The following is a 17,591-nucleotide window of genomic DNA, read 5'->3' as shown; positions in this document are numbered from 1 at the left end:
GGTGTACCTGTGGATGTATTTCAAGGCCTACCTTCAAACTCAGTTCCTCTTTGCTTGACATCATGGGAAAATCAAAAGAAATCAGCCAAAAAAAGAAATGCATGAAGGTACCACGTTCATCTGTACAAACAATAGTACGCAAGTATAAACACCATGGTACCACGCAGACGTCATACCGCTCAGGAAGGAGACGCGTTCTGTCTCCTAGAGATGAACGTACTTTTGTGCAAAAAGTGCAAATCAATCCCAGAACAAAACCAATGGACCTTGTGAAGATGCTGGAGGAAACCGGTACAAAAGTATCTATATCCACAGTAAAACGAGTCCGATAATCGACATAACCTGAAGGGCTGCTCAGCAAGGAAGAAGCCACTGCTCCAAAACCACCATAAAAAAGCCAGACTACGGTTTGCAACTGCACATGGTGACAAAAATCATACTTTTTGGAGAAATGTCCTCTGGTCTGATGAAACAAAAATATAACTATTTGGCCATAATGACCATCGTTATGTTTGGAGGAAAAAGGAGGAAGCTTGCAAGCTGAAGAACACCATCCCAACCGTGAAGCACGGGGGTGGCAGCATCATGTTGTGGGGGTGCTTTGCTGCAGGAGGGACTGGTGCACTTCACAAAATAGATGGCATCATGAGGGAGGAGAATTATGTGGATATATTGAAGCAACATCTCAAGACATCTGTCATGAAGTTAAAGCTTTATCGCAAATGGGTCTTCCAAATGGAAAATGACCCCCAGCATACTTCCAAAGTTGGGGCAAAATGGCTTAAGGACAACAAATTCAAGGTATTGGAGTGGCCCTCACAAAGCCCTGACCTCAATTCTATAGAACATTTGTGGGCGGAATTGAAAAAGCGTGTGTGAGCAAGGAGGCCTACAAACTTGACTCAGTTACACCAGCTCTGTCAGGAGGAATGGGCCAAATTTCACCCAACTCATTGTGGGAAGCTTGTGGAAGGCTAACCAAAACGTTTGACCCAAGTTAAACAATTTAAAGGCAATGCTACCAAATACTAATTGAGTGTATGTAAACTTCTGACCCACTGGGAATGAGCTGAAAGAAATCACTCTGACATTTCACATTCTTAAAATAAATGTGATCCTAAAACAGGGAATTTTTACTGGGATTAAATGTCAGGAATTGTGAAAAACTGAGTTCATATGCATTTGGCTGTGTATGTAAACCTTCGACTTTAATTTTAACTAGTTTAACACATACTTGAAGACTCGTAGGGAAATGGTGCTCCTCTCAAACTCCTTGGCCTTCCTGTGGCCCGATTGTATAACATCCTCAGGCAGGTTGGCGAGGCGAGCAGCATTGAAACCGTAGCTTTTAGGACATGCTCCCGTTATAAACTTGTAGAGGAAGGTGATGGTCTCCTGACTAGGGTCCTCATCTCCCTCATTCTCCACCATACAGGCCTGAGGGGGACAGAGTGATGGGTTAATTGCTTGAACTTATAGAAGAAGGTGATGTCGCCTGGCTAGGGTCCTCATCTCCTTCCTTCTCCACAATACAGGCCTGATAGGGGAAGACTGACTGGTTGATTAAAGGCCCAATGCAGTCAAAATTCTGTTTGCTTAATAGACTAATAGCAAAGAGTTCCAAACTGCTCTGCTAATAACAGCTAGTTTTCCTCTCTAGGAAAATTGTTGCTTGAGAAAAAGTTTTGCTAAAAAGCCATTTTTGCCCATTTGAAATGGAATCTATTACAGTAGTTTTTTTTATCCGATTGGCGACAGTTATGCAAATAAAAAAAACTAATCATAAAAGCTATATTCAAATGTTCCTTCCAGAGATGTTTCCACAAAATTGACTTGTTGCATTTAAAAGGACGTGCGTGATGACGTAGTGCACATAAAAATTGATAAGTACCAAATAAGAAAAGTAAAATGGGTTTCCTTCGCATTTTTAACTCTGATGGGTTTTCCTCAATTTCTTTTGCGTTATATAGAGAGTGTATCCACTCTGGTACTGGCAGGTTCGCTCTAGTCTAGCCAATGAATAGTGCTATATACGTGCTGTTGGCTAGAACACATGTACAGCCTTCATGAGATTGTTATGAGATTGTTTTTTTTATTTGTCAAACGACAGCCAAGCATCGATCATCATGTGAATAGAAAAAGATCTTCAATATTTATTGGAAAGGAGCATCAAGCTCCTCACCTTGCACTTTCACCACCTGGTGAAGTTCAGAATAACTGATTTAATCTGTAGCCTAAAAAACTGCATGCTCTCCCGACAAGTCATAGTGGGAGGACCACAAGATGTCATCACATACTTTGATATGATGGTTATTATCAATATTTGCGGAGAAAAGGATTTCCACCAACAATTCTTGCATAATTAATTTTACCGACACAAAAATATCCCACATTGTCTAGAGTATGTGTTTTGTGGACATTTTGGAAAGTTTCCATCAGTCCTGCCATTTGTTATCCGACATGTACTTTATTCGCATGAAAAGGTTGGCTGGAAACCTGGTTAGAAAGGTATGTAATTGTTACACAGAATTATTTGATATGGCTATAAAACAGTCTGCAATTTGTGATTGATTGACAGAGCTGAAAATAACGTGTCCAGCCGTGTAAATCCGAAGGCACAATATTTGTCATTGAATTGTTATGTCCGTGTACTGTGTTGATCATTGAGCTTGCTTGTGTGTGCTGTCTCCTCACCATGTGTCCGAGCCGTACAGCAGGGTTGTTGGTGTAGTCTTCTACTAGGGAGTGGTAATGTGTGGAGAAGAGGGTCCGACAGCAGATCCTTTCCGCCAGCTCGTTCACCACAGCACTGGCTATCGCTGTGCCGTCATATGTGGCTGTGCCCCTCCCTGCAACACCATGGAGCAGTTTCTCTCACTTAAACTTTATGGACCCATTTCCCAGACACAGATTAAGCCTTTGACTTAAAAGCATGTTCTAAAGAGAATCTCCATTGATTATGCTTTTTAGTCCAGAACTAGTTCTGGGTCTGAAACTGGCCAAAGAACTATGCCTCAGAAGTGGAGGATGAACCCAAAAGCTACTAAGAGACATCTTCTTCTTGTAGTACCCACACCATGTTGAATTCAAGACAAAGACTTAAGACAGACAAATAGATAAGAGATGTTGTTTACCCAGTTCATCCAGCAGCACCAGGGAGTGCTTGGTCCCATGGTGGAGGATACTAGCAGTCTCACTGAGCTCTACAAAGAAGGTGCTCTCCCCTGGAACACACAGGCCAGGTTTACATTCACTTAGTTCAGGAGGACATCTTAAGGAACACAGGCCAGGTTTACATTCACTTAGTTCAGGAGGACATCTTAAGGAACACAGGCCAGGTTTACATTCACTTAGTTCAGGAGGACATCTTAAGGAACACAGGCCAGGTTTACATTCACTTAGTTCAGGAGGACATCTTAAGGAACTCCTGAGACTCGGGGGGAAAAACACTTATGTATCCCAATTCTCAACCCTTATGCCCCAAGTGTGAACTTGTTCACTTCATACTTAATAGGAAAGGTTGAATAAATATGGTCAAAACTCCCAGTTGGCCATGCTTACACCAATCAAATACTTTTAAAATGCACGGGGAGCAGTGCACAAGTCCACACTTCAGAAGAATTGGGACACAACCATTCACTTTCTGGGGAGTGGGGTACGAGTCCTTACCAGCCATGATACGGTCCGATGCTCCCAAGCGGGTGAAGACTCTGTCCACAGGGGTAAAGGACAGGCTCTCAGCAGGAACATAGCAACCCAACTGGGCCAAGACCACCACCAGACCACACTGCAGGTAGAGTGACCAAGCACAGGACAAAATACACATCAGGACCAAGGAAATCCAGAATCATTTTAGTCCAGACTGTGCCAGGAACACAGAACAACCACAGATGGAAATCTAACAACTTCAAGTCAACAACCACAGGAGAAGCAAAAGTACACACAGGACATAGGTGAGGTTCAAGATCAACTGCCATTCCTGTTAAATGTTTATTTGATGTCTTTGATGTGTGATCTTGCAGCACAACCACTTTCTCTCTGGGACAAATAAAGTTGAAAGAAAAATCCATACCTGTCTCATAAGAGTCGACTTTCCTCCCATGTTAGGCCCAGTGACCAGCACGCAGGGTGCATGTCCGTTATCCTCCTGGCCCCCCTCCTCGCTGCCAGGGCAGCCAATAGCAATGTCATTAGGGATGAAGTCATCACCGAAGAAGGTTTTCGTGACACAGGGGTGGCGGGAGCCCCTCAGGTCCAGGAAGGCTGCTGATTGGCTGATGTCACCAGGAAGTAGTACTTGAGGCCGTGCCATTGGTCCTCCATCTCCCCCCTGGCTGTACCGTGTCAGACTCAGTAACACATCTATACAGGTAAAAGCAGATCCTAACTTAGTATATAAACATGCATTTTGTTTTTGGAGATACAGCGGGGGAAAAAAGTATTTGATCCCCTGCTGATTTTGTACGTTTGCCCACTGATAAAGAAAGGATCAGTCTATAATTTTAATGGTAGGTTTATTTGAACAGTGAGAGACAGAAAAACGCATATCAAAAATGTTATAAATTGATTTGCATTTTAATGAGGGAAATAAGTATTTGACCCCCTCTCAATCAGAAAGATTTCTGGCTCCCAGGTGTCTATTATACAGGTAACGAGCTGAGATTAGGAGCACACTCTTAAAAGGGAGTGCTCCTAACCGCAGCTTGTTACCTGTAAAAAAGACACCTGTCCACAGAAGCAATCAATCAGATTCCAAACTCTCCACCATGGCCAAGACCAAAGAGCTCTCCAAGGATGTCAGGGACAAGATTGCAGACCTACAAAAGGCTGGAATGGGCTACAAGACCATCGCCAAGCAGCTTGGTGAGAAGGTGACAACATTTGGTGCGATTATTCGCAAACAGAAGAAACACAAAAGAACTGTCAATATCCCTCGGCCTGGGGCTCTATGCAAGATCTCACCTCGTGGGGTTGCAATGATCATGAGAACGGTGAGGAATCAGCCCAGAACTACACGGGAGGATCTTGTCAATGATCTCAAAGCAGCTGGGACCATAGTCACCAAGAAAACAATTGGTAACACACTATGCCGTGAAGGACTGAAATCCTGCAGCGCCCGCAAGGTCCCCCTGCTCAAGAATTCAAATACATGCCCGTCTGAAGTTTGCCAATGAACATCTGAATGATTCAGAGGACAACTGGGTGAAAGTGTTGTGGTCAGATGAGACAAATGGAGCTCTTTGGCATCAACTCAACTCGCCGTGTTTGGAGGAGGAGGAATGCTGCCTATATGACCCCAAGAACACCATCTCCACCGTCAAACATGGAGGTGGAAACATTATGCTTTGGGGGTGTTTTTCTGCACCAACTCACCAAGCTGCTTGGCGATGGTCTTGTAGCCCATTCCAGCCTTGTGTAGGTCTACAATCTTGTCCCTGACATCCTTGGAGAGCTCTTTGGTCTTGGCCATTGATTGCTTCTGTGGACAGGTGTCTTTTATACAGGTAACAAACTGAGATTAGGAGCACTCCCTTTAAGAGTGTGCTCCTAATCTCAGCTCGTTACCTGTATAAAAGACACCTGGGAGCCAGAAATCTTTCTGATTGAGAGGGGGTCAAATACTTATTTCCCTCATTAAAATGCAAATCAATTTATAACATTTTTGACATGCGTTTTTCTGGATTTTTTTGTTGTTATTCTGTTTCACTGTTCAAATTAACCTACCATTAAAATTATAGACTGATCATTTCTTTGTCAGTGGGCAAAAGTACAAAATCAGCAGGGGATCAAATACTTTTCCCCCCCTTACTGTATTTTTAGACCTTATAACTGGAACCTCCATCAGAGGCTAGTAAGCTAATTAACTACTAGCTTTTTAGTCATTGTTAGCCACTGCTAGGGGTCTTTACCTTTAGCTCAGACTCCAGCCGCTTCAGCCCGGATAGCCCAGATAATTACCTGCCAGTGTGCACAGCATGATATCAGCCCTGAGCATATCAGACTACTTTTTTTCTCTCCACTACATCACCGGATTCCTGCCGCAAGCTCTGGACCATTACAACGAATCTTTGCAGCTAGCTAGTTGCTACCGAGTAGCAATTGTGGCTAACGCCCTTGTCCAGATGCATGCACCAGCTAGCCTCGAGCTAGGCCCATTTCCCAGCTAGCAAACAAAGAACACCAACTACAATACTGCTCTTGCCAATTGGACTGGACCCATTGTCGACACGGAGCCCCGCCAATCCATCACAACTGGTCTGCGGATGTAACTTTGGCCGATGTGCTCTCAACCGGCCTCTACGTCGTGGATGTTGGTGTTGATCCATCTGCTAGACCCGGCCTGCTAGCTTCCTGAACGCTGTGTCTCAAGCTCGCCTTGCATAGTAATCGACTACCGAACGGCTCCGTTCCATCTTTACTGCTCATTGGACCCTATGATCTCTCGGCTACAGAGCTGATTCCTGCTGGACTGTTCATTAACACGGTACTTCATTTTGTTTATCTGTCGGCCCCAGCCTTGAACTCAGGCCCTGTGTGTAGCTAACTGACCCTCTCTGCCCATTCATCGCCATTTACCCATTGTTGTTGTTCTAGCTGTTTACCCGTTGTTGTCTCAGCTCTCCCAATCAACACCTGTGATTGCTTTATGACTTTCTCTAAATGTCAATATGCCTTGGACACTGGGCAGCTCTCATTGTTTTATTTTACTGCGGAGCCCCATAGTCCTGCTCAACATGCCTCAGAAAGCCCCCTTGTCCCACCCCCCACACATGCGGAGACTGCATCTAGCTTAACTGGCGCCTCCAGAGATAAAACCTCATCGTCACTCAATGCCTAGGTTTACCCCCACTGTACTTGCACCCTACCCTTGTCTGTACACTATGCCCTGAATCTTTCCTACCACGCCCAGAAATCTGCTCCTTTAATTCTCTGTTCCCAAAGCACTAGACAGCCAGTTCTTATAGCCTTTAGCCGTACCCTCATCCTACTCTGTTCCTCTGGTGATGAAGAGGTTAACCCAGGCCCTGTGTGTCCCCAGGCGCTCTCAATTGTTGACTTCTGCAACCGTAAAATCCTTGGGTTCATGCATGTTAACATCAGAAGCCTCCTCCCTAAGTTTGCTTTATTCACTGCTTTAGCACACTCTGCCAACCCTGATGTCCTAGCCGTGTCTGAATCCTGAATCCGTCAAGACAGAACTGCTAAAGGAAGCGGAATTGCAATCTACTGTAGAGATAGCCTGCAGAGTTCTGTTATACTATCCAGGTCTATGCCCAAATAGTTCGAGCTTCTACTTCAAAAGATCCATCTCTCCATAAACAAGTCCCTCACGGTTTCCGCTTGTTATAGACCCCCCCCAGCCGTGCCCTGGACATCATATGTGAATTGATTGCCCCCCATTTATTGTCAGAGTTTGTACTGCTAGGTGACCTAAATTGGGATATGCTTAACATCCCGGCCTTCCTACAATCGAAGCTAGATGCCCTCAATCTCACACAAATTATCAAGGAACCTACCAGGTACAACCCCAACTCCGTAAACATGGGCACCCTCATAGATATCATCCTGACCAACTTGCCCCCTAAATACACCTCTGCTGTTTTCAACCAGGATCTCGGTAATCACTGCCTCATTGCCTGTGTCCATTATGGGTCCGCGGGCAAACGACTACCCCTCATCACGGTCAAGCGCTCCCTAACACACTTCTGCGAGCAGGCCTTTCTAAATCGACCTGGCCCGGGTATCCTGGAAGGATATTGACCTCATCCCGTCAGTAGAGGATGCCTGGTTGTTCTTTAAAAGTGCTTTCCTCACCATCTTAAATGAGCATGCACCATTCAAAAAATGTTGAACTATGAAAAGATATAGCCCTTGGTTCACTCCAGACTTGACTGCCCTTGACCAGCACAAAAACACCCCGTGGCGTACTGCACTAGCTTCGAATAGTCCCCGCGATATGCAACTTTTCAGGGAACTCAGGAACCAATACACACAGTCAGTTTGAAAAAGATGGCCTTTGCTTTCCTAACAAAAATGTGCATCCTGCAGCACTAATTCCAAAAAGTTTTGGGGCACTGTAAAGTCCCTGGAGAGTAAGAGTACTTCCTCCCAGCTGCCCACTGCACTGAGACTAGGAAACACTGTCACCACTGATACATCTATGATAATCGAGAATTTCAATAAGCATCTCTCTGGCTGGCCATGCTTTCCACCTGGCTACCCCAACCCCGACCAACAGCTCTGCACCCCCCGCAGCAACTGGCCCAAGCTCCCCCTGCTTGTCCATCACCCAAATCCAGACAGCTGATGTTCTGAAAGAGCTGCAAAATCTGGATCCCTACAAATCATCTGGGCTAGACAATCTGGACCCTCTCTTCCTAAAATTATACGCCGCCATTGTTGCAACCCCTATTAATAGTCTGTTCAACCTCTCTTTTGTATCGTCTGAGATTCCTAAAGATTGGAAAGCCGCCGCGGTCATCCCCCTCTTCAAAGGGGGAGACACTTGACCCAAACTGTTACAGACCTATATCCATCCTGCCCTGCCTTTCTAAAGCCTTCGAAAGCCAAGTGAACAAACAGATCACCCACCATTTCAAATCCCACCGTACCTTCTCCGCTATGCAATCTGGTTTCCGAGCTGGTCACAGGTGCACCTCAGCCACACTCAAGGTCCTAAACGATATCATAACCGCCATCGATAATAGACAGTACTGTGCAGCTGTATTCGTTGACCTGGCCAAGGCTTTTGACTCTGTCAATCACCACATTCTTGTCAGGCAGACTCAATAGCCTTTGTTTCTCTAATGTCTGCCTCCCCTAACTACTTCTCAGACAGAGTTCAGTGTGTCAAATCGGAGGGCCTGTTGTCCGGACCTCTGGCAGTATATGGGGGTACCACAGGGTTCAATTCTCAGGCCGACTCTTTCTTTTCTATGTATGTATGTATGTATGTATGTATGTATGTATGTATGTATGTATGTATGTATGTATGTATGTATGTATGTATGTATGTAGTCGCTCTCGCTGCGGGTGATTCTTTGATCCACCTCCTTTGGACACTTAAACCTCCAAACGAGCTTCACCGCCATACAACACTCCTTCCGTGGCCTCCAACTGCTCTTAAATGCAAGTAAAACCAAATGCAGGATCTTCAACTGATCGCTGCCAGCACCCGCCCGACTAGCATCACTACTCTTGACGGTTCTGACAACTATAAATACCTAGGTGTCTGGCTAGACTGTAAACGCTCCTTCCAGACTCACATTAAGCATCTCCAAACCAAAATTACATCTAGAATTGGCTTCTTATTTCGTAACAAAGCCTCCTTTGCTCATGCTGCCAAACATACCCTTGTAAAACTGACTATCCTACCGATCCTCGACTTCGGTGATGTCATTTACAAAATAGCCTCCAACACTCTACTCAGCAAATTGGATGCAGTCCATCACAGCGCCATCCGTTTTGTCACCAAAGCCCCATATACTAACCACCACTGCGACCTGTATGCTCTCATTGGCTTGTCCTCGCTACATATTCGTCACCAAACCCACTGGCTCCAGGTCATCTATAAGTCTTTGCTAGGTAAAGCTCCGCCTTATCTCAGCTCACTGGTCACAATAGCAACACGCGCTCCAGCAGGTATATGTATATGTATGTATGCATGTATATCACTGGTCATCCCCAAAGCCAACACCTCCTTTGGCCACCTTTCCTTCCAATTCTCTGCTGCCAATGACTGGAACGAATTGCATAAATCACTGAAGTTGTAAGTCTCCATCTCCCTCACTAACTTTAAGCGTCAGCTGTCAGAGCAGCTTACCAATCGCTGCAGCCTTACACAGCCCATCTGTAAATAGCCCATCCAACCAACTACTTACATCATCCCCATATTTGTTTTTCTGCTCTTTTGCACACCAGTATTTCTACTTGCACATATATCACCCCAGTGTCAATTGCTAAATTGTAATTACTTCACCACTATTGGCCTATTTATTGCCTTACTTCATTTGCACACACTGTATAGACATTTTTCTATTGTGTTATTGACTGTACGCTTTTTTTTATCCCATGTGTAACTCTGTGTTTTTGTCGCACTGCTTTGCTTTCTTGGCCAGGTCGCAGTTGTAAATGAGAACTTGTTCTCAACTGGCCTACCTGGTTAAATAAAGGTGAAATAAAATAATAAAAAAACCCGAGTCATGGTCAAAAGTAGTGCACTATAAAGGGAATAGGATGCCATTTGGGAAACATCCCATGCTTAGCAGAGTAATGACCCAGACAAGGCTGTTAGTGAAACACATTATGTTGCTGCAGTAGAGCGCAATCATCTCCTTTCCCCTTCTGTTTTCATTAGAGCAGAACTGAGTATGGCTAATGTGGCGTGGTAAAAGAGTAGGCATGCCAAGTGAGCAGGGGTTGGAACCTAAATCCTTTTCCCATCGTTTCGTTCTGAACAGAACCACTTTTTTTGGTTCCGTTCCACTGTTCCAACCAGCAAAATAGAGTTCTGAACTGGTACGAACTGTACAGGTTTGTATTGTTCCTTTATGTACCTTATTTAACCTGTGCAATCATTTTTTTTTTTTTACATTTAGCTCTGTTGGATTCTAGCTTTAAATATACTTATTCATGTTACCATACTAGAACTTATTGATTACTTTACATGTGTAAGAAATGTATTGGGGTTAATAGAGGGTGGATAAGAACTAGGTGTATGGAAAGTTACTGAGTGAGGAAGGGGGAGTACAGAAAGTTAACATTCTGTTAAAACAAGGTATTGTTAAATCTCATGGCTCTTAAAGAGGGAGACAAAGGGCAACAGTCTGGTTTCAGTCACTGATAAGGTAGGACAGGCGTGGATTAGGGAGGAGCGAGGAACTCATCCCGAGGTCAGGTCAGATGAATAGTCCTATACCACACATATTTCCTCTCCCAGGTTTTAGCAGGAGGCGGGGCCATGAGTACGCCAGTGAGAGGAACTAATTTAAGTTCCTGACTAGCAACAGATGTATTGGCTGTCTAGACGTGCAACGAGCTGACTCCGCCTAGGAGGGTATAAATATATGTGCTTGTGTAAACATGTCTTTGCAGCTGTTTCACCCAGTGGGGAATGAACTTAGTTTGAGCTTTTCCTAGTCATCTGTTTGAGTTTTTACTCTGTTTAGAACCAAACAGCTCATTGAATTACTTCAATCAGTGCGGCTAGAGCAGCTTGCTATGAAGCCGGTAAGCTAGTTGTTTACATGCATGATGGACTGACAAGTGTAGGGTGTGAGATGCGGCAAATTTTGAAGGTGTGGAGAGAGGAAGAGGAGGTTTGGCTTGAAGTGCTGGGCATCTTGTTATGGCATGCACAATTATACCTAGGAGGAGCAGCTTCTGGAGGAACTTTGAATGTCCTTTGAACGTAACGCTGAACCACAGGTAGCTAACAAGCTTGTGTGTGCAGAGCTGCAGCAGAATTAAAAACACATTCTTTTTTGTAGTTAATGAATCCATTATGAAATGTGATAACTATAGTATCCTTAACTAGCATTGAAAAAGTTAATCCATTCTTCAGTAAAACCTCTCTCCCCAGCTTCTGAATCATGCTTGTATAGTCAGTAGGCTACAGTAGTCTATGCTTCACAGGGGGAGGGGCAGGTAGCTTACACACATACACTAGCAAAGACTTTCAGCAGGCAGGCAGACACTGGAATACGTTTGAGTGACAGAGTGAGGGCTTAGTTTAGGTGTTTTGAAAAAAATGCCAGCAAAATAAAATAAGAAACTGGAACAGTAGAGAACACTTTCGTTCCAATGCAGAAAAAATGGCCCTTTTCCAGAATTTGGTTTGGTTCAAACCCTGCCAAATATGATTATAAAGCCTACGGTCTATAATGGGTGTAAAATATCAGTTTGCAAACGTGTTTAGGCATCGTCAACAAACCAACGTCTGTGGCTCACCAGGTGCATGAACTGTATCTATGGCAACCAGCAGCGCCTGGCCGCAACTCAATATTAAGTATAATGCACCTCAATACAGCGAGTAAGCTGTAGGTTTATGTAATCGTTGAATCTGAATTCAACTAGACCTACATGATCATGAGAAGATGTTGATCAATGTGCATTTGATTTGACTATTTAAAATACAGAAATGTTACGCCACACAACAGATACATATACCAACAATTGCCCAGGATACTCAGAAGACTCATTGAGCCAGTTAAATAAACCTAATAAATCAAAGCTTACCTAGCACAGCCATGCACTCTACCCCAGTCTGCCAGTCCCTGTAGTTCTTGTCAAAGTTGTAGAAGAGTCTTCTCATGCAGTCCTTCAGAGCTGCGTCTCTCTTCTCCTCAAGACTCTGGAGCTCTGAGAACAGACGCTCTATCTCCCTGGTCCAGTAGCGTTTCCAACCCTTTTTAGTGGACTTCACCTGATTAAATAGAGTTCAGAAATGTTGCTAAACTGTCACTCCACAATATTTTACAAGACATACTACAGATTTTAAAAAATCACATTGTGGAACACTCAGTATTTCTAATTTGGCAGACGCTTCTTTTTTGGCCCGAGCGGGAATCAAACACCTGAAAATGGCATTGATAGCAGCCACTCTGACCTTGTACTCCTCAGGAATGTTCCTCTCTGAGACACTGTCTGGTACTTCCATCTGAAAGCGGTTCCGTCCCGTCCCCCAGTAGGTCAGGTTCCTGCAGCCCAGCCTCTTCTTCTGCCTGGCAACATTCAACTTTGTTAACTGCATTTTACATATGCATTTGTCCAAGAACAATATAGCAAAAAAGCTCATTTCAATTCTCCATTGGGCATGCTTTTTAGTCCAGGACTAGGTGTAATGTGACCCTGGGAAGGTGTCCTAAACGTGTTTCTCAGGAGATGAAGGTACCTGTCCAGGTAGTCCTGTAGGTCCCTCTCACAGGCCTTGATGCCACTGAGAGCCTGGTCAAACTCTGGGTCAAAGCCAGCCTTAGGGGTGATGACTCCGGTGGCGCGGGCCTTCTGGTGGTCGAAGGCTGTGTCCCAGCGTTTCAGCTCGGCCGACAGGTCAGGGAAGAGGCCCTCCTGACCGTCATCCTTCAGGTTGACCACCTGATGAGATTACATGAAATTGTACTTTATTAAATCGCCAAGAGGAAAACAGTTTGTCATACTTAGTTACAACCATAGTAAAAACAAACAAATACTCAACATTTAAAACAATCACAAGACAACACCAATAAATACAGGACATTTAAAAGTACAGAATTAGTATAGTAAAGAGCACAATTATAATGACAGGTAGTGCTGTTGTGTGTAGTGTACAAACCAGGCGCAGCAGCCTGGACTGGAAGTCACCCGCGACCGGTCCTAGTATGGTCACAATCTCCTGCATGGTCTTGAAGCCCTCCAGAGCCGAGAGGAAGTCCGCAATCTTTTTCTTACTGTAGGTGACCTCTTCATACAAAACAGCCCTGCTGTCTGGGTGGTCCTGACCCTTCGGAGTACCAATGCTGTGGATCTTACTAAGGAGCCTCTCCAGATCAGGGAGCTTCTTGAGCAGGTCTGAGACCTCCGTAGCCTGGGCCTGCACTCCCATCAGGTCCTCCAGGGCATCCAGGCGTTCCCCTATAATCATTATAATACATGGGGTTTATATAGGGCATTTCAATGACCGAGCAAATCAAAAGAAATAAGACAATAGCAGACCAACCAATGAAAACAGGGTTCAAAACAATAGGTTTCTGCATTTGTTTATTTTCATGTTCCTCTCACCTATGGATGTGGGGTTACAGAGCGGGGAACAGAGCCACTGCTTCAGCAACCTTTTACCAAATGGAGTACTACAGGTATCCAGGCGTTCCAACAAGGTCCCCTCTGTACCCCCCGAGACATTCTGCAGGATCTCCAGGTTGGCTAGGGTCACCCCATCCAGGACCATACGCTGACGGGTCTGGGAGAAGAAACTGGTTGGCCCGGCTGCCTTCTCCATCTCCACGTCCACTGGGACATATTCCTAGAATTTGGGATAAAATCATAACTTACTGCACCCCTGGAACCTCTAGCCTGAGTGCCAGACTGTTTCTGCTCTCTTGACAACTCCATATGGAATCGTCCTGCCATGTTTGGTTTGACAGTGACAAAAGAGTAGGCAAAAGCATAAACAGATCTGGGACCGGGCAATGCCTGGAAAACTCAAACTAACCAAACTTAAACTACTTATTTTCCTACAACATTCACTAATTTATGGTTAGCAAATGTTCATAACACAAATTAAGCATTGAACCCATAACTTAATTGGCTTAATTATTATGGTGGGCTAATCGGTTAACCATTGACATCCCTACCTGGAAGTTGGTCATGGACAGCAGCTCCTGGTCTACCAGACATTTCTTAAGGTAGAACATACAGCCTCCCAGGGCCGACAGGGCCAACTCATACCCCTCCTTAGGGGTCAGACCCAACGAGTCGCTCTCAGATGTCATAGATTTGAGGACAGAGGGGAGAACACTGCTCCCAGGCTCCTCATCCTTCCCCACACTCTCCTTAAAGTAGTCTTCTTCAGCTAGGGTCTTCAGGGTCTTCTGTGCATCCCAGAACTGGGAGCCTGTTGAGAGGGAGGAGGGTGTAATGTAGTGAACATTACTGTTATTCCAGTCCATGTTTTCATTATATTGATAACCGATTACAATATTCCATTACATGTTTTACTCATGCAATAGTTGAGCGAGAGAGAGAGAGCAAGTGAACAACAACGTTGGTAAAGTAAAGTTCAGACACCCAACCAATTTTCGTATAAACATAAAGACAGACGTTACAGACTGGAAGTACAGGAGAGGAAGGAGTCACTGTAAAGCTGTAATCAGTATCATTGTAAATAAAGTACTGAAAAGTGGATGAAGTGAAATATTGATGCAATGTACATACAGACTGACACGATAAAAAAAGTATTGAAAAAGAACTGCGAACCTGCAGTCAGCCCCTCCTGCATAGCCGAGGACAAAGAAGCCTTGAAGATTTTACGGGTTTCGGCTGAAGGGTTCCCCTTCTCAAAGAGCACCTGTGTGAACAAAAAGAAAATAAGGGAGCATTTTATATACATTTTCCTTTATGTCTAAAAAACATTTTTCGACCAGGATGGGGCAGATCAATGTAGTGTGTCTTGTTGTTGGGTGATTGTGATATGCTGTAAGTGTTGTGAATACTAGAAATGGTAATTTCCCTAAATAATAATTGTGTGACTTGCTTCAGCTGTCCAAACATATGTTTATGGTAGTGAAAGAAGTTAACCTGTTGGGGCTAGGGGGCAGTATTTTCACGGCCGGATAAAAAAACGTACCCGATTTAAACTGGTTACTACTCTTGCCCAGAAACGAGAATATGCATATAATTAGTAGATTTGGATAGAAAACACCCTAAAGTTTCAAAAAATGTTTGAATGGTGTCTGTGAGTATAACAGAACTCATATGGCAGGCCAAAACCTGAGAAGATTCCATACAGGAAGTGCCCTGTCTGACAATTTGTTGTCCTTCTGTTGCATCTCTATGAAAAATACAGCATCTGTGCTGTAACGTGACACTTTAAGGCTTCCATTGGCTCTGGGCAAAGTACAGCAGCAGAGTTTGTAAGTGGTCAGCCTGGGGACAGTGAGACTGAGATGTGCATTCATGAATTTTTTCTTTTTTTTTCTTTCAGCCTTTGAATGAATACAACATTGCCCGGTTGGAATATTATCGCTATTTTACGAGAAAAATACCATAAAAATTGATTTTAAACAGCGTTTGACATGCTTCTAAGTACGGTAATGGAATATTTTTTGAATTTTTTTGAAACGAAATGCACTCACTACCCTTCGGATAGTGACCTGAACGCACGAACAAAACGGAGCTATTTTAATAGAACTATGGATTATTTGGAACCAAAACAACATTTGTTGTTGAAGTAGAAGTCCTGGGAGTGCATTCTGACGAAGAACAGCAAAGGTAATCCAATTTTTCTAATAGTAATTCTGAGTTTAGTGAGCCCCAAACTTGGTGGGTGTCAAATTAGCTAGCCTGTGATGGCCGAGCTATGTACTCAGAATATTGCAAAATGTGCTTTCGCCAAAAAGCCATTTTAAAATCTGACATGGTGTTTGCATAAAGGAGTTCTGCATCTATAATTCTTTAAATAATTGTTATGTATTTTGTGAACGTTAATCGTGAGTAATTTAGTAAATTCACCGGAAGTTTGCGGTGGGTATGCTAGTTCTGAACATCACATGCTAATGTAAAAAGCTGGTTTTTGATATAAATATGAACTTGATTGAACAAAACATGCATGTATTGTATAACATAATGTCCTAGGATTGTCATCTGATGAAGATCAAAGGTTAGTGCTGCATTTAGCTGTGGTTTTGGTTTTTGTGACATATATGCTTGCTTTGAAAATGGCTGTGATTATTTTTGGCAGGGTACTCTCCTGACATAATCTAATGTTTTGCTTTCGCTGTAAAGCCTTTTTGAAATCCGACAATGTGGTTAGATTAACGAGAGTCTTGTCTTTAACATGGTGTAAAATAGTCATATGTTTGAGAAATGGAAGTTATAGCATTTGAGGTATTTGTATTTCGCGCCACGCGATTCCACTGGCTGTTGACTAGGGTGGGACGCAAACGTCCCACCTAGCCCATAGAGGTTAACAAGTTTAAATTGTTAGTGTTGAACAATTCAGGCTGTAGAACAGTGGAGGATGCTGAGGGAAAGACGGCTCATAATGGCTGGAACGGAGCGAATGGAAAGCATGCGTTTGATATATTGGATAGCATTCCACTTATTCAGCAACAACTATTACCATGAGCCATCCTACCCAATTAAGGTGCCACCAACCTCCTGTGCTGTAGAAGTAGTGACTGACCTGTGCAGGAACGTAGTGAGACAACAGGGTGCGGAGCCGGGAGCAGTGTCGGTCGTCCTGGAATTGGCCCACATGGAAGTACCCTACAGATGTGTCCACAAAGCTGACCCCATAGGTCCTGCAGCGCCCTGAACTCTCCTCCTCTGCCTTGAGATGAGAAGTTATAATTTGTGATGCAAAACACATTCCTGCACAACCTCCATGTCACACAATATAGAAAAGTTTAAAGGGTTACTTAATCAATTATTATGTTTATTACAAAGTTCAGGCTTGTACTGAAGCTTTGCTAACATTCTGGGATTGTGGCCTACTCTGTCAACTCAAGGTTATAGGAATTTGACCCAAACATAATTATTAGATGAACTAACCCGGTAAAAAGGACAGTGTTGGGGAGTAGTAAAATACATGTAGTTCAACTAGTAATTTAACTACATTTTGCAGTAGCTTGGTGGTAGTTGAACTCAATGGTGTGTTGGTAGCTGGAAAAGTGGGTAATCTAATTTTGCCCAGAATTTCCCCAAACGGCCCGCCCGGCAAAGGAATGGCGCCCTGTGTGAAACATGGCCGATTAATTTGGGCCGATTTCAAGTTTTCATAAATCGGTAATATGCATTTTTGGGCACCGATTATGGCCGATTACATTGCATTCCACGAGGAAACTGCATGGTAAGCTGACCACCTGTTAGGCGAGTGCAGCAAAGAGCCAAGTTAA

The 17,591-nt window shown here is 43.9% G+C and overlaps 1 protein-coding gene across 1 annotated transcript in view; it reads right to left on the bottom strand.

Annotated features, from left to right (window-relative positions):
* The window catches only part of msh6 (mutS homolog 6 (E. coli)), a 36,277-nt gene that overhangs the window by 2,151 nt on the left and 16,535 nt on the right, over window positions 1-17,591 (bottom strand). The window contains exons 7-19 of the mRNA XM_014180016.2: window positions 16,880-17,026; window positions 14,953-15,043; window positions 14,331-14,590; window positions 13,759-13,999; window positions 13,313-13,611; window positions 12,893-13,095; window positions 12,608-12,722; window positions 12,238-12,424; window positions 4,073-4,362; window positions 3,670-3,787; window positions 3,135-3,224; window positions 2,695-2,849; window positions 1,235-1,437 (exon numbers count right to left, since the gene is read on the bottom strand). Coding sequence (XP_014035491.2) covers window positions 1,235-1,437; window positions 2,695-2,849; window positions 3,135-3,224; window positions 3,670-3,787; window positions 4,073-4,362; window positions 12,238-12,424; window positions 12,608-12,722; window positions 12,893-13,095; window positions 13,313-13,611; window positions 13,759-13,999; window positions 14,331-14,590; window positions 14,953-15,043; window positions 16,880-17,026 — 2,399 coding nt within the window. The remainder of the gene's footprint in view (window positions 1-1,234; window positions 1,438-2,694; window positions 2,850-3,134; window positions 3,225-3,669; window positions 3,788-4,072; window positions 4,363-12,237; window positions 12,425-12,607; window positions 12,723-12,892; window positions 13,096-13,312; window positions 13,612-13,758; window positions 14,000-14,330; window positions 14,591-14,952; window positions 15,044-16,879; window positions 17,027-17,591) is intronic.

This window comes from Salmo salar, chromosome ssa28 (assembly GCF_905237065.1).
Source record: "Salmo salar chromosome ssa28, Ssal_v3.1, whole genome shotgun sequence".
In the NCBI taxonomy this organism is placed as follows: Eukaryota; Metazoa; Chordata; class Actinopteri; order Salmoniformes; family Salmonidae; genus Salmo; species Salmo salar.
This window is presented reverse-complemented; position numbering and strand designations above follow the sequence as displayed.